This window comes from Physcomitrium patens, chromosome 4 (assembly GCF_059467195.1).
Source record: "Physcomitrium patens ecotype Gransden chromosome 4, ASM5946719v1, whole genome shotgun sequence".
NCBI classification, from domain to species: Eukaryota; Viridiplantae; Streptophyta; class Bryopsida; order Funariales; family Funariaceae; genus Physcomitrium; species Physcomitrium patens.
The window spans coordinates 9722986-9748078 of NC_143413.1; the positions used below are offsets into that span (position 1 = coordinate 9722986).

A 25093-nucleotide genomic window follows, 5' to 3' on the forward strand; every position below is an offset into this window, starting at 1 on the left:
TTGTTGCCGAAAGCAAAGTCACAAAGATTCTTCATGCAGAGGTCGCAGGCTTTATCTGAAGAAGGTCGCAAATGTCTTGTCCACATCCGCCGCAAGGCTGCGCAATTGTATGTGGAAATGCGAATCTGACGGAGCAAAATTCGATTCAAACTTGCGGTTTGCCAGTCCACAATGATTGGGTCTTGGAAGCCGTTCCGCTGCAAGGAGGCCATTGCTCGTGGAGGTGGCACGCATGCGTTTCGGCTTCCAACTGGTGGACTCTAGTGGTCTTAGGGCTGGCGGGATGTAGGGGTCGCAGTCACAACTCTACCCCGTGAACAAAATTTTGAAATCGCAACGGTCTTATCCGAAATTCCTGGAACTAGCTTTGGCCGCATCGGCATCATTAAGGCGAGTCGTGCGGTCATGTTCCCAATCAGACCCTTTGCGTCGATTGACGGTATTGCACTGAGCACACCGTGTTTCCCAAACGGATTTTGGGTTGTGTTTCACGAATTGACGGAATGAATTGTGTAATGAAGAGAATGGTGTAGTTGGAGTTATGTGGGCGAGATCTCAGACTGGTGCTGGTGTACAATGAGGAGAATTAGATTGCGGTTTGTAGACGATGGAACCTGAGGTGGGTCGGTTGTGTTTCATCTAACAAGTTGAGAGAAGATTAGAATTCTGATGGTATTGTGCGTGAATCTGCTCTTTGGGGGAAGAATTTGAGTGCCACAGTACCTTTACAGGGAGGTGATTGTACACCATGCTCTTGACGTTAATGGTTGCCGCTGTGGTTAAGCTGTTCCGTGGTATTGGTACGTTTGGACCCGAGCTAAGCGTTTTGAGTGTTGTAAGATTCAGCAGCGGTGGAATTCGTAGATATTGTCAAGGCGGGAACGAGATCAGGCGTTTGTATGGTCGAATACGATATGAATGTTCGCCACTTGATGAAAATGTTTACGAAGGGGATTAGCGAAGTGGTTGAAGGAGCTCGGTGTAGAACTGCTTTGACAATTCTGTTTGAACGGAATTCGCTTACGCTCGCTAGCTTCGTCGTTTAAAAAGCTTTTGGATTCTACTGGTTCGCACACTTCAATACCAAAAGAGTCATTCCTTCTTAATAACAAGCCATCTATTGCCGCGATTTTTTGCCGCAACGATCACTAAGGCTTCTTACGGTGAGGCTTGGTAGTACAGGAAGCGTTTATGCTGACTAGTTTAGACACACAATCAGGGAACGGAAATAGATTCATCCATTAAATTGCTGCAGCTGTGTTGAATGGAGCTAGGGTGTATGTGCTAAGGATCTCGCTCTGTAACCGGTTATTGTGTTAGATCAATGCTTGGGAAATGTTTACGTATTGACCTGTTTTTTGAAGATTGAGATAGTGGTAACTAGATTGTGAATCTTTGTCTCTAATGCAATGTAGGTTGTAACTTGGGTACAAATTGATGTTGGCAGTCATGCTTTGAGGAGGTGTGGCGGATGTAGATGTGCGGCGCCCAGCATGTTGATATAACGGCATAAGCCCAGAGGAATTCGTGTTCGCCCTAATTATGGGGGTTTTGGTTCATGATATTTTCCAACCGGATCACTACAGGGTTGTTTGATTCGCGCGTTTCTTTTCCAGTGGCTTATCTTACTCCGCTGCGGTGTTTCTCAATTATAGCACGATGCAGGCGGAAACGCAGGTAGCAGGGGTGCAGCCGACCCCGCTTCTGCTTCAGGCTGTTTCCAAGGTATCCTTTATCTCTGAGTTCCCTCCTACCATAACCCAGTGTGGCGAAATTGCTGCTCTGGTGGTCTTATTTTGCAGGGCGTCGCATGATCTTATTAAAACCGCCAATCTCTTGTTTTTTTTGTTTTTTTGTTTTTGTTTTTGTTTGTTTGTTTGTTTGTTTGTTTGTTTGTTTTTTTTTTTTTGGGACTTATGCTCCAATGAATGGCCTGTTAGATCTGTCGTTTTAAACAAAAAATCTCATATTCTTAGCTTAACTATTTTCAACTGGTAACTGTCGATGTCCAGGTGGAGCAGGTATTAGCACGTTTACAGGAATTGCAGAGCAGCATCAGTGGGTCGCAGCCCCCGACCACGTCCAGAGTTAATCCCCCTTCATGCAGGTTATCTCTCATCTTTTATTGTGCACATTGCATCTAACCTAATCATCTTGAATTCCCACCACAATACCCACTTTGTCATTATTCCCGACAGTGTTCTCATGTAGAAGTTGCTTCACAGGATGCCCCACCTTTTGGCGAACTCTCCAGAGAAAAGCAAGGGCGCTACTGCGGAATGCCGTGGTAAAGAGTTATCCTCCGGCACCAATGAAAGTTCTGTCATTCTGAATTGTATAGGTTATGAAGCGTCCAAAATGGTTATTCTTTGCAATATGATCGAAAGCATAAACACTGAGGGAATTAGTATGCCAGTTTCAGGGGAGTACAAGCGGGGCATCGCGAGGCTTGGCCGAGCAAAAGGCTCCAATTCAACCCCGGAGCGAAGAAAATCTCTTACACTTGCAGGTATTTGGTCCAGCTTTCCCTTTTCACATATTCTCTGCTTGCAGAAACTGGATTATTGCTTTTGACGTCACAACCGTCTCTATCATCTTTGTATTACCAAAGACATTTCAGCAATCTTTTTATATCTTTACCCATGTCAGATGGGTGGAGGCACTGGTCTTCACCAGCCAAAGACGTTCACGACGTAATATCGGAGATAATGCTTGCAAACAAACTGACAAAGCAATTCGTCAACCTGGTTGGAAGCAACCCTAACGCTGGCAATCTGAACGCGAACACTTCTAAGGCCAAACTGAAGTCTGGGAGGAAAACACTTCTGGATAGTACTTCTGATCTAAATCGCACTAGAACCTCTGTCAATTCAAACCCATCTTCCAGCGAAGGCTCCCTTCTAAGTGGTGTTCCCGATCCCACGTTATGTTCGTCTGTTGAAAGCTTGTCGACTCCACGTCGACGAAACAAACCAGTGTCGCTGAACACACGGTCAGCCTCAAAGAGGTCCTCTACTAAGAAGCCTCCTCCTCATGTCTTCAAGGTGGTTGTTGGAAGCGAAGGACCGGCTGCTAAGACTGCTCCGGCTAGCGGTCTTCGGAGCATTGAAGCACGGAAGAATGAAGCACGCAAGCTTACCACGCCCTCACCTCTTTACAAGAGGAGGTCAGGCACTCTTGTGCAAAAGCCACTCCGTATGAGTGGTGAGCTCCGAACATCCCCCGGCGGCCAGAACTCAAAAATCCGCTGCAGTATTGAGAAGAAAAGGCTCACAGACTCGGCTTCGCTGCGGAGAAGTACGGAGAAATTTGTGGAAGCTTGCAGGGCATTGATGGAAGAGGACGAAAAATTGAGGCGTGCGAATGGGCAAGGCAAGGCCGTCCATTTTTCGAACACACCTCCTGTAGTCATTAGACCCCTCACATTCGATTCTCCTGTGGGGAAGGTCAAGCCAGCTAAAAAAGCCCACAAGAACTGGCTCACTCACCGGTTCTCGAAGACGGCAGCGAAAGAAACTTCTCTGCTTAAGCTTAAGAAGAAGACATCCCCGACGAATGATCTTTCTACCCTGATTTCCAGGTTGCCTTGTCAGAAGACGGAGCCACCAGCTGCCTCTGCTTGCACTGAACCTGCTAAAAACACAAAGTCTGTATCCAAAACTGAACTGGTACCAGTGGCATCGTCTCTCCCACTGCCGCCTGCTCGGCAAGCAGAAGCGCTGAAGAATAGAATCACCGAAGCTCGTGGAATGGCTTTGAAAGCTTCAAGGGACCAGAAATCAGGATACACTTCTTATGCCCTGGAGCCAACGGTCGTGCTTACCTCGTCCAGAGAGAGTCTTGCTTCTGTTGATGCCAACAGTCTTAAGGAGAAGGACAAAAACAGGTGCTCTGTGGGCTGTCCTCCTAAGGATACGACTGCTTCCTCGAATGGCAAAGGCAACCAGAACACTGCAACGCCAGCGGAAATACCGTCGTACATGCGGCCAAGGGCTGGAGCAGGATCTGGCAAGGAGAATGCCAGGTCTAGCAACACACCACGGCAGTCCTCTGCAGGATTGGATTCTAAATCCTCATCTACGAAGCATAACTCAGGTTTGTCTCTTTCAATATCCTTCAGATCCTAATTCTTTTTTTCATTTCCAAGTCGATGTTTCTTCCAGACACTAGTACACAATGTGACTACCTAGAGTAATGATTTTCTTCATTTTCGCTAGTAATGACTTCGTGCACATGAAGTTCATTCTTTGAATAACTTGCTAATTGGTCTCTACCGGGGATGCTTTTTCTTAATAAGATCTTTGGCTTCAAATATAGTACAGACTCTAATGCCCATCTTGACTCGAAGGAAAGTCTAGTCAGCTTGTAGTGAATAAAAATTGCATTATCTGTTTCTTTTTGATGCAGGGTCGTCTTTACTGCACCGCGCAAAAGGCTGGGTGAACCTGCACAAAACTAAAGACAAGAACACTGAGTCCTCTCTTAGAACGGCTGTTGCTTCGTAAGTTGCAGCTCAAGGAGGAGGCTTGTTGCCCAGAAGTTCATGCTCAGGCTCTCAGATGTCTATTGTCAATGAACTCCAAGGTAATTGACTCCCCCGGTATCTGATTCAAGTCATCTCACACTTGGCTTGCAATTTCAACATGGGGATCAATATGCTAAAGGTCTGTCCAGATGGTTCTGTCGAACTGAAGTGCCCTTAAGGGAAAAATCCCAGGTGAAAATGATTATCTCGAAGTATTTGTTATTTTTAGCATGTGCCCCTTAAGCAGCGGGGCTCCAACGAGTAGCCGTTCACATTGCCTTGACTTCTACTCGCAGAATTGGAAATTTTTATTGAAGGATCGGTGAGATCATTGTCCGAAATTCGTACATACATTCCTACTTACACCGCGGAAGCTCCTTCTATTTTGCAATCTGGCTATGAAAAAATCAAGTTAGTTGGCCAATTCAGTATAGTATTATTTAGGAAGTGAGTCTGTGTAACTGCCGTCATGCGGCTTTGTAACATCTTCATCTTAGATATTAATTATCAACTAAGTTGTGACCTGCCAGTTGCATGCTGTTTGCACGTTTTTGTCGGCCTTCACTTATACCTTTAGTTCTACTTTTGATCCTCATGGACTCTCATAAGTCGTTTATTGTCTAGCTGAGATGGTGTTTTGTTCTTCGCTAATTTTCTAGCTCCCTTTGGGCTGTTTCTCGGGAAGCAAATCCGTATCCAGCTTGGGTCTAAATAGAGGACGAAGATCAGTGTGGAACGCAGAGTTAGCCCAAAAGAATTAACCAATCATTTCCCAGTTACGCACTCTGAATTAGCTCTACTAGGTGGGTTTGAAGGTAGAGGTGATCATCCAGCAAAACGAGTAGCCCATTCTAATCAAAGATGAAACGACAAGGGTGCAATTGTTGTAGCAATTGTTGGAATGCCCAATGCCATGAAAATTAATAGAAAGGGATTGTTACTTATCCAATACAAGAGTCAGATTGTGTGACCATAAGAATTGATGTTCTCATGTTCGACTGTAATTAGCTGCAAGCGTCAGAGTATATTGCTGGAATAAAATCTTGTGCAGCTACACTGCTGCAACACTTGAACAATGATCGTCAGAAAGGTGAGAACACTTTGTGGATCTGAATAGATCGAAAGCATGCATCTGGAAAAAGATATGTTTGATCAGATGTATGATATGAAATTTCAATTTTACATACAAGTCAATTCCTCAGATGAGATGATGCTGTAAAGACTGTAAGTACATCACACTGATGCAACAGTCAGAAAGATCAACATAAAATGCTTGTCTTGATAACCATTTCGAAGCCACACTGATCCGAGACATCTACTCTCTTTTCCCATGCATATCCCGTATAAAGGAGGGCGAGAAATATGTTTCTAACACAACTGACTATAACAGGTGCCGACGCTCTCATCACCCCTCGTCCTCGCAAACATCTGAAAGGGAAATGTCTCCCATTCCATTACCAAAAAACGAAGGGAGATTTGCATGGGAGAGTAAGTTTAAAAATGGCTGATACTGTATATTTACGTTACGGAGAGGAATACCACCTGGTAGATGGGAGAAATCCTAATTGAAATTAGCCTATCTACAGGCCATTGCATCAACTGATTATCTTCGGAGCTTGAGAAGGAATGTGGTAAGAAGTTCCATACATTTCGAAGTAATAGGGGTGTCTTTCAATCACAGCCCACTCACTGGCACCGTACCTCTGAAACATGCGGAATAACTGAGGTATTGAGGTTTGATATTTATGCCAGATTTTCGCATTTGGCACACATTGAGTCAAGATTCCGCATTGGGTGGCACGCATGCAGAAGTCAACATCCTCAAAAGCAGCCTTCGGGAAACTTTCATCAAAGCCACCTACTTGGGTAATGAGGTTCATGGAGATTCTGATTGAGATGTTGCACGAGGGAGCATAAAGAAGACCTTCACCATTCATTTTGATTCTGCCATTCAGGGTGCCGAAGTGGTCATGAAATTTGTCGACAAAGGTATTTCCATAGCCATATGTGAGCCCTGACAAAATAGCTCCATCTGATGCTGCAGTCTTCTTCTTCAATTCAGAATAATGTGCTGCCACCATAGCTTCTACCCAGTGGCTCTCTGCCTCGCAGTCTGAGTCAATGAAATTGACAATCTGCATGACATGTATTGCATAAGTAGTCTCACAGCAGTTATGCAAGAATGACAATGTGCAGCAAATTAATAGTAAATTTCAATTGCGCACTAACCTTCACTTTTGCAATTTGAAGTCGAAAAATAATTATCAACCAAAAGCTAGACATCGTTACTGCAACATATGTAGTTACTTACCTGAGCCTGGTGTTCGGCGATGGCCAGGCCAAGTCCAAGACTTCTTGCTGCCGCAGGGCCGTGGTTTTTAGGGCGCCTCACAAGCCTTGTGTGCGCAGGAAGCTTAACTAAATTCTCCTCATTTTGACCAGTTGCGGAACTCAAGTACCACGGCATTGGTGAGCAATCGTCAACTAGAATTACTTGTTCTACTTTGTAAGTCTGATTTGCGAGGCTCGATATTAACTCCAAGACTTCTTTCCTTTGCTGAGGTGTCCTAACGTAAATGGGAGCTACCACCGCAACCTTCGGCCGAAACTCGCTGATTGGCAAGTTCAGATAGCAATCACGACAGAAGTTAGATTTAGACTGCAATCTGTAAGCATATCTTTGAAAAAAGCTTTTTGTCAACTTCTGTGTCTTATTGAAGAATAAAGCATAGATTCTTACTTTTTTTCCCATGAGAAAGTTGATTACAATAAATCTCATTAATCAAGGATACATCAACGTTACAGGATTACATCGTACATTCTACTAGCAAGATCTTACAACATTTTCAAAGGTTTTGACGGTAAAGTTCAGATCTTACCATAATTCGACATCAGCGTCCTCAGGTGCTAGCTCCCGAAACTGCGATTCAAAATCTGGAGTCTCGTCGGTGAGGTTTGCCTTCGATTCTTCTGCAGCCTCCGCTTCTTCACCTCCTCGTCTCTTGGAAGTTGAAAATGTAGGAATCGGCGGCGGCAATGAGGGAGCTCGGGTACGGTTCTCAGGATGATTTCTTCCCAACGCAAAACCAGTGACACATACGATTTTCAAGAAGCAGAAGATCAATTTGTAGAAAAAAGAAAGGGTGGTGTCCCGCATGACTGTCTTTACTTCGTACGCAATGCTGATGCACAAATTTTGAAATTCCACGGTTCCTGTCATGATGGAGTCTTCTATTGGCTACTTTCACAGGATAATTTTAAAAAACACACTAATCCAGTAATTTTTCTTTTCTTTTCTTTACTTTTGAATATATCTAAGCGCTCTAGGCTCGCTTGCAAGGTTTCTTCTTAGAAGTTTGCAAGATCATCTGAACTCTAACCTGCTGCTAAACCACAGTTACTAATAGACGCGTACTATTTGACATCTGAATCAGTAATAGCTGCCTCCTCTTATATCGGCGGCAGGAACTTGGAGCTTCACAAAAATTTACAAATGCTGTCTGCAAGCACAGATGAAGGTGTAACGTGTTCAGAAGACTGAATCTAGCAAATAAAGAAGATGTTGCAGAATATCTAAGGAGCCGAATGCTGCCGAGTACATCCAAGTCATGTGTTGAAGCCCATTCGCAAACATGATCAAAGTAAACAGCTCACACAAAATCCCACGCCTGCTTGTATGTAGCAGAGAAGAATTGGAATTTCCCAATTACATCCACTGGACAGAGAAAGAGTGTGGGAAATTTACAACGCCATTAACAGAGATGTTCAAAGAAAATCAGCAGCTAAACCTCAGCAAAAAAGATCTTGTCCAAAAATACAAATTCTAGTGCAAGGGTCACACACTGGTGTTAAGTGCAGAAGAACAAGCAGAGATCACAATGGACGCATGAATTAGACAGGAAGTTGTCCAGAGTAATTAAGCCAGTTCAATATCGTGTAGACCAATTGTGATGCTTTTCTTCAGCTGCTCTGGACCTCCTAAATTACTCCTGCTTTTTCACTTGCCTTGAATTCCCTGACAAGAGAACCTCAGCAAGCTCCTGAAAAGCTTGCAAGTGCTAAACTACAGCTGCTCTACGTTATAAACAAACACACACAGAGAAGACACTGACACTACCATAACCTTTAGTTTTCGTTTCTGTTTTCCTACAGATCTTCGCACAGATCTCTCACCGCATTAGAAAATCACTCGAGCAGGAAATGTGCAACAAGTTACAGCTGGAATTCAAAGTCGCAAAAAGTAGCAGCGCCGACGCAAACAGAGAGTGTGATCGAGAGTCAGAAGGTGGTGGCAATCGTAGGGGGGATGTGCGAGAAACGTGAGAGATGGAGCACATTAAGGAGATCAGGAGCTTGAGGCGATTAAATACGCAACGACGGAAAAGGAAAGCCTGGGAATATACGACAAAGTGTGGGGTAAGGGAGGGGGGCGAGGGCCAGGTCCTAGTATGTTCATCGCCATGGATCCTTTACCTGCCCGCATGCTTGCCAATTCCATGCACTGCGAAAGCCGGGAGCCGATCACGCCTCGAGGCATCCAGTCTGGCAGACTTTTATTCGGACGCCGTCAAAGGGCCCTGCGGGAGGTTGTCGCGCGGCCAGCTGTGCGTCGCCGAGGGCTTGTTCGTAACTCAGCTGTAAACGCCGCATTTCGAGTTGCTCGGTGATTCACAAGTCACAAACTCTTCACGGATGGTTAATGCGGATAATTACTCCAGACAGCAGCCATCACCCGAGTGTCTCGGTAGTTGACATCGCACGGTGGGATCTCTGTCCATGCATGCGGCACAAGGTTTATAACAAATCGGTTTGCTTTGTTGCAATTCGAGCATGCCTGTGGAAACTAGGGAAACATTGTCCATAAGCCCTAATTTTTAAAGTAGCCCCACCTCTCTATTTTGCTTACCCTCTTGGAATTAGTTCCTTACGATAACCTTCTCACCGTGTCTGGATTTCCCTTCAGAAACTTCCTTCATAAATATTAGCACGGTTGTGTCTGGCTTCTTCTGAGTGGTTCCCTTTTGTGGGTGGTTTGTGTTTGTCTGTTTCTTTTCCTGAGTCTCACCACCTTTTATTTATGTACATACATATATGTTTTACAGTTGTTGTAACATGAGAAAAGTTTCGAACCCTTTCTTCTCCTCCTCACAATATTCCAAACCAATTTGTTAAAAGTATGAGAATCAATATTATTTGTCAATAGTATGAGAATCAGTTGAAAGTTTAGTTCACTTTGTTTTTTTGGTTTTTTGGAAATTTTAAAAAGTTTAAGTGAAACATATGCACAAATGTTAATTGGATATCAATTGAAGAAGATGATTTGTTCAGAAGAAAGGAGACAGTTAATCCTCTAAGCCATTCTCTCCCCTCCACGACTATCTAAATTTGAGTTATTGCCATCACCTAAAACAATCTCTGAATCCACTCATCCATGCACCCAATTTTGTGCCACCAATACTCTCCAAATCTACTAAAGTTTAATAATTTAATTTGGGATGCTTAATCCTACAAGGTTATGTTGGGGTTCCAACATTTTGTAATACCAAAAAGAAGAGCTCACATGAATCCACTGGTTTTGCATTGGTCCACAAATTTTGTTTGATGTTATGTTTCCTCCCTTTTATAGCTTAACCAGAATTGCATTCACTTGCTATGCAAATCTACAACCTTGGGATGACAAGCTTGAATTCTTCCCAACAAAGACGTATTCAACAAACAAGTATGGCAGTCTGGTCCTTCTTTGTGTTTCCAAGAATGATGCTTACAAACATCAATGTACAACCCGGCATTTGGAACAGTGTTCCATAGATTATGCCTGCCCAAATGATTTGCAACAAGCTCTGGAATGGTGTTTGAGGTTTACCACAGGCCTTCACCACAGCACCAAATACAACATATCCCATTTTCATTGATTTAAAATTTGAAAAACAAATAAAGTTTTACATAGCGCTCATGTGATTAAATTTTTTACTTTTTTTACTGCTACTAAATATTGCTAGGATATAATTGCATATACCTACTACAATTGCTAGAATCATGTTTGCATTTTTTCCATGAATTGGGTTTGGAAATACCAAAGAGATGTTTGCATACAGTAATCATGCACATCTTGGTACCCATGACAAAGATTATAGAGGTTGAGCAAGGACATATGAAGGTCAAGGGACAAAAGATTCACTAGGAAACACTTCCTTTTACAATGAGTGCAAGATGAATGCAATAACACTCCTCTTGCCCTAATGCAAGACCATGACAAATCAACAAGGTATTTTAATCCCATATTGTTAGTGCTTCGGTAATTCTCTCATTTCATGAAGGCTTTCTTTAAAACTTGTATTAATAATCTACGTTGTTTTCTAAGACTTCAGAACAGCCAAGTTGTTGATTTTGTAATGAATACCGTAATAAACCTTGCATATTGATGCTTTTTAGGATTTGATTAGATTGTGAAGTGTAACCCATGCTGCATAGTTTTATACAGCCCCCTCCTCTTCATTCTCTTTTTCCCCACCAAAAATTAAGTTGTGAGACTCTTCATGTGTGTAATTCATTAATCTAATTCTAGAGATATGGAAGAATTTGGAAATGCTCTCCAAGAGAATAGAATTACAACAGAGGAAGTCGAGAGCAAGCTGACTGAGAAGGAGAAACAAATTCATGGCATGTTGCAAAAGCAGAGATACACACTAGTTCGGCTCGTGTGTAGAGGACTCAGAAGATTTCTTCATTGGACGTGGACTGAGAATCAATTCCATGGCATGGTTGAGCTTGAAAAAGACCTTGAGCAAGTGTGATATTCCATTACGAGAGCACCAAATCACAAAGAAAATACAGTCCTCAATGCTATAATATGTTGAAGTTGCACTTCTTACAAGCAAGGAAAGAACAAAGCAGCTCAGACTAACTAGACCATCTATAAAAATAGTGAGAAATTGTCAACGCTGCCAATGTGTTGGCAGTGTTGGGATAGAGGATGAAAATTTATGAAAATTATTAAATCTAAATTTTTGATGTAACTATTTCTAAAGTATAATTTTATTGCTATAATCAACTAAATAAACGGTTTTTGAGAGATGATTTGTATTAATGTATAGTTAGTTTTCAATCTAATTTAATTTATGGTGTAGAATAAAATTATAAATAAACGTGTTATGTAATATCTAACTATGAAATACTTGATTTAAATGTTCCATTCAAAAAGAAAATTAATTTTTTTATTTTATTTTATATTGTGTACTGATATAATATGAACATAACACATGTATCCATTAACAATTTCTTTGATAATGCGTATTAATTTAACAATATATTATCACTCTATATATTTTTTGTTATCAACATTTCAAACTCATGTTTTGTAACATTCCAAAAACACATGTTTTCAATTCCTCAAAGATCAATGCACACTATAAAGATGTAGTAGATCTGAGTATTTCTCTGCAAATTTTTAACAATTCAATCCTCAAACAATGTTCACATTGAATTTTCCAAAATCTCAATCAACAAACAAACAAACAAACGACTTTTTTTTTTAATAAAAAAATTACAAAAACATGTGACTCACATTGCACTCACTTTCACTTTCAAGTCATGTGTGTGTTTTGTTATTTTCAATGTTGACCACTCAATATTTTTCAGTTTAAAATAATGATAATAATAATCACAACAATCTCTAAATTGTGAATAGCAACATCCTTCTTCTCCTTCTTATTTTTTTCATTCCAAAAACACCTTAATCATAACTCTGAAGACTTCAAAACTATGAAATCTAGTTGTATTTCTTTCATGTCACCTTGTAGCAGATATTCAAACAAGAAGATCAAACCCCAGCCCACAAAATGCACTGCATTCACAAACACCAAGGTTCATTTCTTAAGGAGGACGAGCACTTGCACATGGATATTGTGGGGAACTGAAGGAGGGAGGAAGTGTCAAGAATGGAGGTTAAGAAGGGTGACCAACCACCTCAAAAACCAAGGAGCCCCACCCTGCAAAACCCTAAATTCTCTGGGTAGAGCATCTCACTGTGCTAGCCCTAATCAATCATATGAGATCTGGCCCACAATGGATCCACGCACAACTTGAAATGCAACAACCCACCTCTCCTGTTCCTTGTTTGAATAAGTTTTTGGGGAGCCTCGTCATTATTCCCATTCAGGACTCCTCCAGATGCACTGTGCTCTATAAAGACATTCAACTGTAAGCCTCAACAGCCTTGTCTGTATGACTAAGCAGCCACTTGGGTTTCACTAATCACAACACCAAAGTTTCTCATACTTGCAAGAAAAAAAAAAAAAAAAACTTCACAGTTCCCTATATTTATTTATATCGATATTTTCAACTTGTGTTTGTATTGATTAGGGACAGGATTTCCATCCATCTATCATTCCACCATGGGTCCACTGAAACAGCTTCATATTCTGTCAATCATATGTCCCTGGTCTCTCTGAAAATGGCCATGTGACCCCTCAATCATGTGACCTTTGTAGCAATGACTTGGCTTTGTGATCTATTCACCACTCTCATGCTTTGTATCAAATGTCATACAAATGTAAAACAAATGTAATACTAGCATTTTTAATATCCTTCAGGTATTGGAATATCCATTTCATTCCTTCCCAATGCTCTTTTCTTAGATTTTCTATATATTTTTTCACTTTATTGATTCCAAACAAGATATCTAGCATTTGCATCTAAAATCATAGACATGTACTTCTCTTGCTCAGTATTTACACACTATGCTAAAACAATATAAAATTAGAATCTTAAGGGATATTTAAAATCTTTGCATTTTCTATACCAAAACACATTAGTATTTTCTTAATGTACTTCTCATATAATATCCACAAGATGCACAATTTCTTGTGAATATCAATACCTAGTATCTTCTTAACAATTCCAAGTTTTTCATAATAAACTCCTTACTTAACTCACTTTTTAGCTTATCACTATTAGATTTCTTCCAAGTTGCAATTAACCTATCATCTACTTATAATAATAAGATGATGTAACTATATAGAGTGGTTTTCTTTTATTTGTTCAAAGTACACATAATAATCAAACCCACTCTTGATTGGTCATAAAAGCTTCAAAATCCTTGCACCATTATCTAAGATTCTGATTTAGTCTATATGGTGACTTCATCAATCCACACAATTGATTCTCTTTTCTAGGGACCTGAAAATCTTTAATGTAGACAATGTAAATCTCTTCTCTTAATTCTCTCCATAGAGTAGCAATAGTTACATTCACTTGCTCCAATTCTTAATCAAAACATGCAATAATAACTAGTAGAATTCAAATACAAGCAATTTTTACTAAAAGAGAGAAGATTTAGTTAAAATCCATATCTTTCATTTGAGCATAATCCTTTGCTATGAACTTGGCCTTGAATCTAGTTTCAATAGTTTTAAAATATCAAGTTTTTTATTTTTTATTTTTTATTTTTTTTGTTATATCTATTTGCATCCATTTGTCCTCTTTTTTGCAAGAAATTATACAAGATACTATATTTAATTCTTACAAAATAACTCCATCTCTCTATCTTCTATAGATTTTTTTTCCATTGCTAATGAAATTTTGTCATCAATAGCTTACTAAAATGTAGGAGAGTCAATATTTTTTGTAATTGGCTCAAAAATAACAATGTTTGAGTAACTAAACTTCATTAGTGCTTTGTATTTTATTTATTTTTAATTTATAAAGTTGAGGTTGTTGTAAATCCTCATCTTTAACTAACTCAACAATGGAAACATCTAAGACATCCTCCTATGATATTCTATATTGATATTTAATTTAATTTAATTTTTTTTAGTTCTTATTCTCTCTTTTATAGTATTTCAACTTTCTACATTCAAAATTTCTAACCTTAAATTTTTCAAAATTAGATCTAGATTTTGATATAAATTTATATCTATTCTATTATTTGTTCATGCTCCTACTTCTTAAAAATATGGCCTTTGATTTTGATAATTCATTAATAGGATTCTTTCTTATTTCTTTTGATAAGAAAGATGTAGTAACGTCTTCTAATTCAATAGGGCATTTCTCAAACAAAGACAATAATGATGTCAATAGCAATAGAGCTTTATTCTTGTCTTCTAATTTGACATCAATGTTGATCAATTTACAAAGGATTTCATTGAAGGCATTTAGGTATTCCAATACACCAATGCTTCTTTTATTTGTAAGTTATACAATTGCTGCTTTAAGAATAGTCAAATTGTTAGCAATTTGGTCATGTTCAAACTCTCCAATTTTGTCTATAACTTAGGTGTTGAGCTCTTGTTTATGACATTGTATAACATCTTGTTTGCAAGTCTTTTGCAAATTATACATACAATTCTTAAGTTGATCTCCTCACATTCTTTGTTAGTATTATATGTGGGTTTCTTTCCTAATGCTTTATGCAATCCTTGTTGTACAAGCAAGTCACAACCTGAAATTATTCTTCCCAACAAATTTACCCACCTCAAATTTTGCATCATAGACCTTTGCTACCATTACATTTCTTCAATCTTAGCTTTGATACAAATTGCTGCATTTGGATATTAATGCACACTCAAAGAACATGAGTCTGTTGTAGATGCAACAGTCAATGATATCACTAGCAATAACATTGAAACAAAAATTGCATCTACAAGTAGAATAATTTATGAGAAACTGCTTCATGGAGAACACTCATTGACCTTAGATTTTAATTTTTTAACATTAAACTAAAATTTTCTTGATCTATACAAAGTTCATAGCAATGGTGTTCATGTCAAGGCTGCAGCTGATGGTTGCAGCAATGGTGATGATCAAAAGAAGATACATAAGAGTGAGCAGACCAAGCCATTGGTGACAATACTAAAAGAAGGGCTGCTCTTAATTGCACTTCCATACATGTCTTATCTGATCTTTCTATTTTTCACACTCATTGCATCCCATACTGGAGCTAAAATTATATATATATATATATATATTATTTTTAATTACTAATATTTACATTGAATGTACATGATTTTTAATTATTTTTATTGGATGTCACTGTGATACCCAAATAAAACTCACAATTCAAAAACATGTAAAACAATGAATTCATACTCTCTTTGAAATACTAAACCTATTAAGAAAAAAATATTTCAAAATACACATATCTACACATGTATCTAAATCTAAATCTAAAAAAAAAAAAAAAAAAAAAAAAAAAATCAATAGTTGATAATAATAATAAAAAAGTTTAACATTATAATTTTTTTACTTTAAATCTTTTAAATATATATATTTTTTCTACTCTAATAGTGCCTTTTATTTGCAATAAAAATATAATAGGATTATTTATAAATATTTTCATGAAATGTATATGTGTATATATATATATATATATATATATATAGAGAGAGAGAGAGAGAGAGATAACCTAAAAAAATTATGAACTTCAACAAGTGATTGGACAGGAGCACAATGTAGAGAGCAAAAGCACAATGCTATTCAATACAGTGATCCAAAAGTTAGCTGGTATATATCCAACTACAAATAATTTCTAAAAAAGAAGATGCCGTAATTCCTATTAAAGATCTTACTTATAAATTCACGAATTCTTACCAACGATGTTTCATGTACACAGTTGGCTCGATGGTGTTCTGTTTCACAGCTTTCACTAAATGAACAGTTCATCCATGGATGACGATTCGCGTCAACCACTTCAGAATTCATCATCCGTTCCGAGTCAACAGAACGGCACTTAGACTTGTTAGTCAGTCCATGAGCGCGAAAACGAACAGTTGAATTCTGTTCATTAGCTACCGGCCGACACATGGTCGGAAGGGCTCCGGAGGGACGGGCGGGGCTAGGCCAGGCACCTCAGTGTCTGCGCAGCCTCATGCTTTCGCTTCCTGCGGCGTTCTGCCAGTTCCTCCGAAACATGATTTCGTCTTCGGATTCGGTTGTTCGGTTGGGAGAACTGGCAGCAGTTAATAAAGCGCAGCAGATTACCAGTGCTCGTGGAGTGACTGTTGCTTGGCTTGCGCTCGAGGGAATGAACCTGATGTTTGTAATCAATGAAAATGCGCTTGTAACTGACAGACGGGAGATCTTGGGACCGCTGGTGGAGTGAGGAACATGCGCGCGGGAGTTATAATGGTTTAAGTTGCAGGATCTGGTCTTTTTCTTCGTTGTTAGCGAGGGGTTGATGGACTTGTTTGGCAGAGTAATTATCAAGGACTTGATGGATGAGTTTTTGTCGATGGACAAGGCATTCCCAGCACGATTAGTTACGTTGAGTTCTTACACTAGTGTTCATGCAGAATTTGGTGACGCTTGAGTTGAAGCGATTTTGAACAGTGTCCTGGTTATGGCTGGAGAGCATGTTGATCTGAGGTTTGAGAGGTGCAGCGAGGTTTCGGTAGCCTCGGTTCTTGCATCACAGCGTCGAGTGAACAGTTTGGACCGCAGATTCTGTGATTGTATTTTTGTGCGGTTTAGGTCTAATCCATAATAGAATGCATTTCAAGAAGCATTGTTTCAGGTACTAAATTGGGTATTCAATTTCGATCACGATGACACACGTTACCCAGTAGGTGCCAAAGAAGCATGAGCCATGAGTTGTTGAGAAGGTCTTTGATTATGTAACAAGAAGAATTAAGAAGCCGAGTCGGTTCTCAACACTAGCAGGTAAAGTGGCGGGTTTAGCATTTGCTAAATGCTTTTACATCCTTCACGAACCGAATTGATGGACCATCCATGTACTCCCTATTTCAACGTGTTTGTTCAGATTATTTATTTCTTTAATTATTCCTGAACATGCAACAATTGTGTTGATGCCGCATGTGATCGCAATTTCTGCGGTTCATTACGTGATTTTCATACACATCACTCTGGAATCTCGATTTTGGCTTGTGAACTATGTCTTTGCTAGGTATATGTAAGGCTAAGAATTTTAGAATGATATGTCGATGCTCTACGTAAAAATGGAGTTTTGCCATTTTCCTCATCAAAACGCGCCACAGGCCTGCATTAAACCAGGACCACAACACCCCTGACTCTACATATTGGATGGAACTGGTTATATTCAGGAGCTGGTTTTCAATAAATTTCAGAACACACTTTTGAGGAAATAAGATTAAAATCCGTCTTAAAATAACGAATGGTAGAGAGAAACCAAATTGGACCAAGAATTATAGCTAAATTCCTGCTTTGCTGCATTGTCGCTTACAGTAGCTTCAAATGAATTGATGAAACCAACCTCGAAGCTTGCCGAGTTCTGATTTTGCTTGCAAGAAAGAAATGAATGTTTCAATTGTGATGTTTTCAGGATAACTCAGAGCTTTGAAATAAGGTTGGCACCCCAACTTTCATTTACCGATTGACGTGAACAAGCTACCCTTGCTGATGACGAATTCCAACTTGCCTAACAGCGTCTACTTTCGGGCATTGTTTTAGCTGGTGCCTGCATTAACCTCCCCAATGCACTGGTTTTTAGTTTCATGATCAAGTCATTCTCTTGTCTACTATTTAGGGCTCTATTGATGAGGACCATGCTCATATCAGATTGAGCATCGAGGAAATATTTACTATACACTTTTTTTTTTTTTTTTTTTTTTTTTTTGCAAGAATCCGAAATTGAGAATTTTAATAAAAACGTTTTGAAAATTTCAGTGGATTGTGTGTGTACATTGTGTATTTTGATGTCAAACAAATTATTAGTAAATACTGGCATAAATATTAGATTTTTATTTAGAAAAAAAATTGATAAAAAAATTAGATTTGTGATCAATGTTTTAAATTTTGAAGAACAACTTAATATAACAATAAAAATACATATTTATGAGCACAGAATTAAAATTGATAATAACTAAAAAAAGATTATATTAAGATATGACAAAAAACTATATTGAAACATGAAAAAATGACTAAATAGCTATGCTTAGACATAACTAGATTTATTTACCACAAGAGTGAGTGTACCTTCTACTATTCGTAAGGCCAGTAGCTTACATAATTAAAATATGAGTTTAAATTTTATTATTTATTTTTAAATTGATTAATTTTTGAAAAAAAAATTTAACTTGTTGTAAATTAGAGTTTACTCAAAGTTATTAAAAACATTAAACAAGGCATATAAACTAATATTTTTATCCAAAGCCTATAAAGGTTCTTAAATAGTTATTCTTTTTTTGAAGATTTAAGATTCTATGTTTATACAAATATTTTATTATCATCATTATTATCAATAATTTAGATAATATTTGATTCAATATAAACTATATTATAAAAATTATTTTAAAATTATAAATTATCATTGCATACTTTTAAATTCAAATTTAAGAAAAAAATAAAAATATTTATAGAAATGTATTACATTTTAAATAGAGTATACAAACACATGAGTAAAAAAGTAATATAGTTTATAACTTCTAATTTATTTATTAATAAATAAAAATTATTTTAAAAATACAGATATATAAAATTGTATGTAGCTACAATATATATATATATATATATATATATATTTGTTTTTTTTGTTTTTGGAAGTTTTAACAGAAATTTGTTATAAATTAATGGCATGTTTATTATATATATATATATTTTAAATCTTTTTAATTTTTATATATTTAAAAATCATGAATTTTTGGCACAGACACACACACACACATACACACACACACACACATATATATATATATATATATATATATAAGTCATTTGTATTTATGTTTTTTATAAATTTAAATATCGAGTTTTAAAAAAATTAATATTAGTGAAATATTTTTAACAACATATTATTTTTTTTTGATAATATAAAATACAAATTTAGTGAAAATAATAACATATAAGGTCAAACACTTATCAGTATTAGTTTTAACTTTAAAACCAATTTTCTAATGACTTAATTATAAACACACAAGTAAAATATTCTATTTAAAAAGAAATCTTAAATTAGGGAATTTCTTAAGCAACACCTACATGTTGTTAAAATAACATATCTTTAGATTCTCATGATTTATTCAATCTATTCTTTGTCTCATGTTTCTAGTCTCCATTCTTTGTTTCATGTCTCTAGTCTCCATTCTTTGTTTCATGTCTCTAGTCTCCGTTCTTTGTTTCATGTCTCTAGTCTCCATTCTTTGTCTCATGTCTCTAGTCTCCGTTCTTTGTTTCATGTCTCTGGTCTCCATTCTTTGTCTCTTGTCTTTACCATCCATTCACATTCCATATCTCTAGTTTTGTGTTCCCAACCCATGTCCCCCATCTTGACTCCCTCATTTCCCATTCCTAATCCCTATTCTCATTCTTATTTTATAAAAAATGATATACAACTTTCAAAGCAATTCATGTTTCTTACTTGGAAAATCAACCCTAAATCCCAAAACCTTTAGCCATAGATTTTATGTATGATGTCTATTTTAAAAGACGTATATATTTTAAATTTACATTGAAATTTTCTAGACTCCACAAGTACACAAAACACAATCAAGTAATTTAACAATTTTTTATTTCTAAAAAAGATATATTATATTTTAATTGCAATTAGAAGATTACAATATAACATCAACAATATTTTAGTCACAAAACAATAAAATATAAAATAAAATAAAATCTATGTCCAAGGTTACTATTACCATTCAAAATGATAAGGAATAGAAACAAAGACAAGGGAGGGAGAGTGGGGACATGGGACATGGGCTAGAAAAGGGAGATAGGAAACAGAGATGGAGGGTTGTAATAGAAGACATGGATTAAAAACAGGAGATTGGGGGGGGGGGGGGATTGGAGACAGGGAGGGGGAATAGATTGAATTAATAATGAGAATCCAAGGGGAGTGAGGCTTTAGCAACTCCCATAATTTTTTGTGTTCAGCTCACTTCCAACAAGAGTAAACCGGGAAGGGCGATTCTGGGGCGGAATGGTATAGCCTGAAGAGGGGCATTACGCGACGGGTAGTGCGGGCATTATGGACCCGGAATGCATCCCTGAGACTGGCCCTCTCTTCCTTCCTACCGGACTCCGGCGCGGTGTCGGAACACAGCGCCGCGCAGCGCTCTCGTGAGCGTGGGCGTCGAGGTTGCGTTTGTTGCGATTGTTGCCACAGTTTGCGAGTCGGATTCTGGGCACGCGAGGGAAAGGGGGAGGGGGAGTGGGAGTGGGGGCAGAGATGAGGGGATCGGCATTGAGGAAGGCGCGCCTCGCGAAGCTGCTGGCGCAGCGGCAAACGCAGCAGCAGTTTCGCACGAGCGCATGGCATCAGGCTGTGCCGAGAACAGAATCCGCACAGGCCTCGAGCTCCGGAGGTGTCCTTTCGTGGTTCCTCGGCGAACGCTCTACTACTCCTGTGCCTGCATTGTATGAGCCGCTGCAAGGCGTGCATCTGCCTCCTGCCTTGCCTGAAGATATCAAGCCCAGCGATACCAAGGTCACAACCCTAGCCAATGGGTTGAGAATCGCGTCGGAGAATGTCCCTGGACCCACAGCTACGGTGGCTATTCACATCGACTCTGGGTCGAAGAACGAGACGCCATTCTGCACGGGCGCCTCGCATTTGCTGGAGCGGATGGCCTTCAAGAGCACCGTCAACCGATCGCACTTCCGCCTCATTCGCGAAGTGGAAGCCATCGGGGCGAATCTTATGTCTACTTCTGCCCAGGAGCAGATGTGCTACTCGGCAGATGCGATCAAGACTTTTTTGCCGGAGATGGTTGAAATTTTGGTCGACTCTGTGAGAAATCCTCTGTTTAACGAATGGGAGGTTCAAGAGCAGCTTGCTAAGTTGAAAGCTGAGACTGCGGGGATTATGAGTCATCCGCACAGCGCGATTATGGAGGCTCTTCACTCAGCTGGATTCGTGGGAGGCTTAGGTCAACCTCTCACTGCACCTGAGTCGTCCTTGAGACGGCTAAACGGTGGTGTTCTTCATGACTTTGTGAAGGAGAATTATACTGCACCTAGAATCGTTCTGGCAGGTACGAAGGTTCCCTATCCAGTAAAATCTCCTGCCCATTTGATAGTTTCAAGGCCTGCTGAGATTCCACTAGTCTTCACCGTTGAATTTGAGTTTTCTTGGACTCATAATTCAGGAAGTGATCAATTATGTCGAGAATTCGCTGCTGCTCTGAGTTGCAATTGTAATATGTGAGAATGCCATGGTGGGAGTTTTGTATGCGGATGCTATGCATGTGTCTCACTGAATGAATGTCCTATTAAGCTTGCGAATGACGAGATTGATGTTGTGGTGGGTCAAGATGTGATTTATGCTTCTTCGCGGATCTAGCAACCAAGGATTGTAGAGTTTGTTCAAATCATCACATGTGCATGTCCAACACGATTAGTAACAAGTCTCATGTTATGCATGTTTAGTACAATTCTAGTGGGGGTTTTGTAGTTTAGTATTACTTTTACTGGCTTTTGAAATCTACTGTTTCTTCCGTATCATCTGAGTTAGCTCTGAACCCTGGGAATTAAGAGAACTTGTTGCTGATTTTATTTCTTTTTACTTTTTGTGCTGGAAAATGCGTAGTGCTCGGTTGGTATGTACTTCCAACCTTGTGCCATTTGGGATTAACCTTTTCTTATTAGTGTATTGGTTCAGTTTGAGGGCTTCCAGTGTCCCCAATCATTTTTTTCAGTTAGTAACCTCTTCTATTTTTGCAGCCTCGGGTGTGGAACATGAAGATCTTCTTTCTCTGGCAGAGCCTCTGTTGGCCGACCTCCCCTCAGTTAACGAGCCTATCCCTGTGGAGACACAATATGTGGGCGGTGACTGGCGGCAATCCGTTGACTCCTCCCTGACGCATGTTGCTATTGCATTCGAAGTCCCAGGGGGATGGAGAAATGAGAAGGATTCGTGTGCTGTGACGGTTTTGCAATCTCTTCTAGGAGGAGGAGCGTCTTTCTCTGCTGGTGGTCCTGGAAAGGGAATGTTCTCTCGACTGTACACGCGGGTAAGATCCACCACATTGTGAAGTCCTTGTACCATTATATTGGAAGCTAATAATTGATGAGAGGGTATAATAGGGCATGATTACGGCATCTACATAAGCCTTCATTTTATGAACTTGACTGGTTTGAATGTTTGCCGAAGGAACCTCATGTGGGCACTTTCGTCATTTCAGGTTCTGAACAGGCGGGAACAGGTGCATTCTTGCACAGCCTTTAATAGTATCTACAGAGACACTGGCCTTGTCGGTATCCATGCTACTTCTTCTGGTGACTACATTCCCTATCTCGTGGATATCATGTGTCAAGAAATCAATCAGGTTGCAACTCCCGGAGAGGTGACTGAAGCTGAATTGCATCGTGCAAAGAACAGCGCTATTTCATCAACTCTGATGAACCTAGAGTCCCGAGTTGTTATTACGGAAGATATTGGCAGTCAAATTTTGACCTATGGGCAGCGCAAGCCTGTGGCAAAGTTCATTCAACGTATCCAAGCCGTGACCTTGGAAGATATCGCTGAAGTTTCTCGCAAGATTATCTCCAGCCCACTTACGATGGCTTCCTGGGGTGATGTTGTCCAAGTTCCTCGGTACGATGCTGTCGCAGAACGTTTTGAGATGTAGATTCGTTAACCCTCTTGGAAACCCGCCCACAGATAAATGGAGATCTACGTAAATTCAGACGTAGAAGATTACAGGGCCTCTGGGAAACCCTGCATCCATAATCGCAGATAGCGTTGCAAATGCAAATGCCGTCTTACAGGTACGAAGGGTTAATTTTCAGGCTTCAATTCTGCTGATCCACCATTTCTAATTCTAGACCCACCTCACTCGTGTGGGTGTCGGAAAGAGCTTCTCTTCAATGCATGTTAGGCTTCAGGATGTCTTAAAGCAATTTTATGTATGGATGTAGTAGACCACGAAGTTGAATGCTACAAGAAAATGATGATTTGTAGTACAAGTTGAATCAATGATTAAATAACATCGCTTCTAGGAAATAATTGAAATTGAAGGCCAATGAAATACAACAGTCGTTTGAATTGTACATTATATTTTTTTCACAACTGTCTTTGTATTTCATCAATTGTTACTTAAATTATGTTTCAATTGGTGTTAACTTAAATTATGTTTTAATTGCTGTTTAGAATCTTACTGATGAAAACTTTTTCAAAAAGATGAAATAGTTTTGTTTAGAACTTCTGTTTTGACACATGCAGATGTAATGAATGATTTTTAGTAGAATAAAAACTTTTAGATGTAATGTAATGATGAATTTTTCATCATAATAACATAAACTATAGTTATGATAATAATTATTTTGGAAAAGTTGTGAATGAAATGCAAAATATTTGTTAACTCAAATGCATCCAACTATTGCAATCACAATTGAATATTTATATGTCAAATGGAAATAATGTATTTAATCTTATTCTCTCTCTATCTTCTTATGTCGATAAATTATTAAGATTATTATTATGTGTAATTTAAAAAAAAAAATTTACTAGATAGTCTTGATTTGGGGTACTAATTGATTTGTGTCTTTGTTCAAAAAAAATTAACATGGATTTTATCAACTTGTTTCTATTGTATTTATATATCTATACATTTATATATATATATATATAGGGGAACAATAAAGCAACCCAAATTTTTACTAAATCAACCCACATGTTCTATTATCTTGTTCCCTATTGCCTCCCCCCTCTCCCCCCTTGTATTTAGCAATGGTTGAGAATGGAGAATGGTTGGGAACATGGATGGGGGCTCCAAGGTGCAATGATGCTTAAGATAGAAGGGGTCGCTTTAGTAAAAATTTGGATTGCTTTATCATTCCCCTATATATAGTGTGTTTTTATTGTATACATGTATGTGGTTTTAATAGAAATTTTGATTGCATATATTTATACAATAAAATATATGAAAATTTACAAGTAGAATGTTTTTAATATTTTTTAAAATATGATTAATAAATTTGGTATCCATGTATATATGATTGATATTTGTTACATAATTTTATTATATATTTCAAAGATTGCTTTTGCATTCTTTGAAGCATACCATCTATATTTGATGCCAATTTATAGAGTCTCTATTCATTTTGTAACTAAGTTAATAGGAGGTGTCAAAATAGGTGAATAAGTGGAGCTAGCATGAAATTTACCAAAAATGACATCTTGGTGAGAGAGGAACATGATTAAAATATTACAAAAATATTAGAAAAATATTAATTGAGGACTTGATTAATGAAGATACACAAAATCATTGTTCCTTTCTTGCTTTATGAAGTATCAACACCATCTCTATTCACCATGTCATTAGTCCATGTCACTTTTTCCAAATAATTTTTTTCCATGCATGCATTCTTCTACTCTTATGCCCAATAATTTACCAAATTTTACAATTGCCACTTATCACTTTTGAAAAATATTGAAACAAAGTCCCTTTCATTTTTCTCTAATTTATTTTATGTATTTTCTGTCGCTCAAACTTGATAAATCCTACTCACGTCAAAAGATTCTCATGCTTCATTGTGTAACTATGTGTCCGATATGCCAAGCCTGCTCACATACAGACAAGGAACTGAGGAGTCCAACTTCAAGCTCAAGGTGGATAGCGAAGACATTGGACACCAAATTGTCAAGGTGAGTCCCATTAC

The 25093-nt window shown here is 38.5% G+C and overlaps 3 protein-coding genes and 1 long non-coding RNA gene across 9 annotated transcripts; 3 read left to right on the plus strand and 1 right to left on the minus strand.

Moving 5' to 3' along the window:
* Nucleotides 1–92: 92 nt before the first annotated feature.
* On the plus strand, nucleotides 93–5049 carry LOC112281870 (uncharacterized). Of its 5 annotated transcripts, XR_002969711.3 has the most exons (8): nucleotides 93–619; nucleotides 1448–1725; nucleotides 2013–2107; nucleotides 2226–2287; nucleotides 2417–2509; nucleotides 2650–4095; nucleotides 4408–4584; nucleotides 4822–5049. XR_002969711.3 is itself a non-coding variant. In XM_024518837.3 (7 exons), exons 2-7 carry the CDS (start codon nucleotides 1660–1662, stop codon nucleotides 4503–4505), a joined length of 1860 nt encoding a protein of 619 aa, XP_024374605.1. In that variant the 5' UTR covers nucleotides 94–619; nucleotides 1448–1659; the 3' UTR covers nucleotides 4506–5049. The 5 variants fall into 5 exon arrangements, 4 of the variants coding, with proteins under 4 accessions (XP_024374605.1, XP_090105826.1, XP_090105827.1 ...); XM_024518837.3 differs by having other exon boundaries at nucleotides 94–619; nucleotides 4408–5049; XM_090249700.1 differs by having other exon boundaries at nucleotides 94–439; nucleotides 4408–5049.
* A 621-nt stretch (nucleotides 5050–5670) lies between these two features.
* LOC112281871 (uncharacterized) lies at nucleotides 5671–9106 on the minus strand. 2 transcript variants are annotated; one of them, XM_090249702.1, is made up of 4 exons: nucleotides 8999–9106; nucleotides 7405–8025; nucleotides 6837–7137; nucleotides 5671–6660 (listed from the first exon to the last, which is right to left on the minus strand). In XM_090249702.1, the coding sequence occupies exons 2-4, from the start codon at nucleotides 7743–7745 to the stop codon at nucleotides 6121–6123; spliced, it is 1182 nt and encodes a 393-aa protein (XP_090105828.1). In that variant the 5' UTR covers nucleotides 7746–8025; nucleotides 8999–9106; the 3' UTR covers nucleotides 5671–6120. The 2 variants fall into 2 exon arrangements, with proteins under 2 accessions (XP_090105828.1, XP_024374611.1); XM_024518843.3 differs by lacking the exon at nucleotides 8999–9106 and adding an exon at nucleotides 8699–8838.
* Nucleotides 9107–9795: 689 nt separating this feature from the next.
* Nucleotides 9796–17363, plus strand: LOC149989388 (uncharacterized). The gene is made up of 3 exons (XR_016502600.1): nucleotides 9796–15344; nucleotides 15964–16024; nucleotides 16134–17363. It is a non-coding gene; the product is annotated as an uncharacterized LOC149989388 (long non-coding RNA).
* Nucleotides 17364–20461: 3098 nt separating this feature from the next.
* Nucleotides 20462–23501, plus strand: LOC112280859 (mitochondrial-processing peptidase subunit alpha). Its single transcript, XM_024516746.3, has 3 exons — nucleotides 20462–21465; nucleotides 22154–22443; nucleotides 22615–23501. The coding sequence occupies exons 1-3, from the start codon at nucleotides 20661–20663 to the stop codon at nucleotides 23059–23061; spliced, it is 1542 nt and encodes a 513-aa protein (XP_024372514.1). The 5' UTR covers nucleotides 20462–20660; the 3' UTR covers nucleotides 23062–23501.
* The last annotated feature ends 1592 nt before the right edge of the window (nucleotides 23502–25093 follow it).

Excerpts from the sequence above, each read along its gene's own strand:
- LOC112281871 (XM_090249702.1), bottom strand. The coding sequence starts at position 7,745 with ATGACAGGAACCGTGGAATTTCAAAATTTGTGCATCAGCATTGCGTAC. Across the intron at positions 7,138-7,404 it reads GACGCTGATGTCGAATTATG|CGAGTTTCGGCCGAAGGTTG; the intron begins GTAAGATCTGAA and ends CTTGCCAATCAG. Across the intron at positions 6,661-6,836 it reads TCGCCGAACACCAGGCTCAG|ATTGTCAATTTCATTGACTC; the intron begins GTAAGTAACTAC and ends CATGTCATGCAG.
- LOC112281870 (XM_024518837.3), top strand. The coding sequence starts at position 1,660 with ATGCAGGCGGAAACGCAGGTAGCAGGGGTGCAGCCGACCCCGCTTCTG. Across the intron at positions 2,288-2,416 it reads CGCTACTGCGGAATGCCGTG|TTTCAGGGGAGTACAAGCGG; the intron begins GTAAAGAGTTAT and ends TTAGTATGCCAG. Across the intron at positions 2,510-2,649 it reads AAAATCTCTTACACTTGCAG|ATGGGTGGAGGCACTGGTCT; the intron begins GTATTTGGTCCA and ends TACCCATGTCAG.
- LOC112280859 (XM_024516746.3), top strand. The coding sequence starts at position 20,661 with ATGAGGGGATCGGCATTGAGGAAGGCGCGCCTCGCGAAGCTGCTGGCG. Across the intron at positions 21,466-22,153 it reads ACCTAGAATCGTTCTGGCAG|CCTCGGGTGTGGAACATGAA; the intron begins GTACGAAGGTTC and ends CTATTTTTGCAG. Across the intron at positions 22,444-22,614 it reads TCTCTCGACTGTACACGCGG|GTTCTGAACAGGCGGGAACA; the intron begins GTAAGATCCACC and ends TCGTCATTTCAG.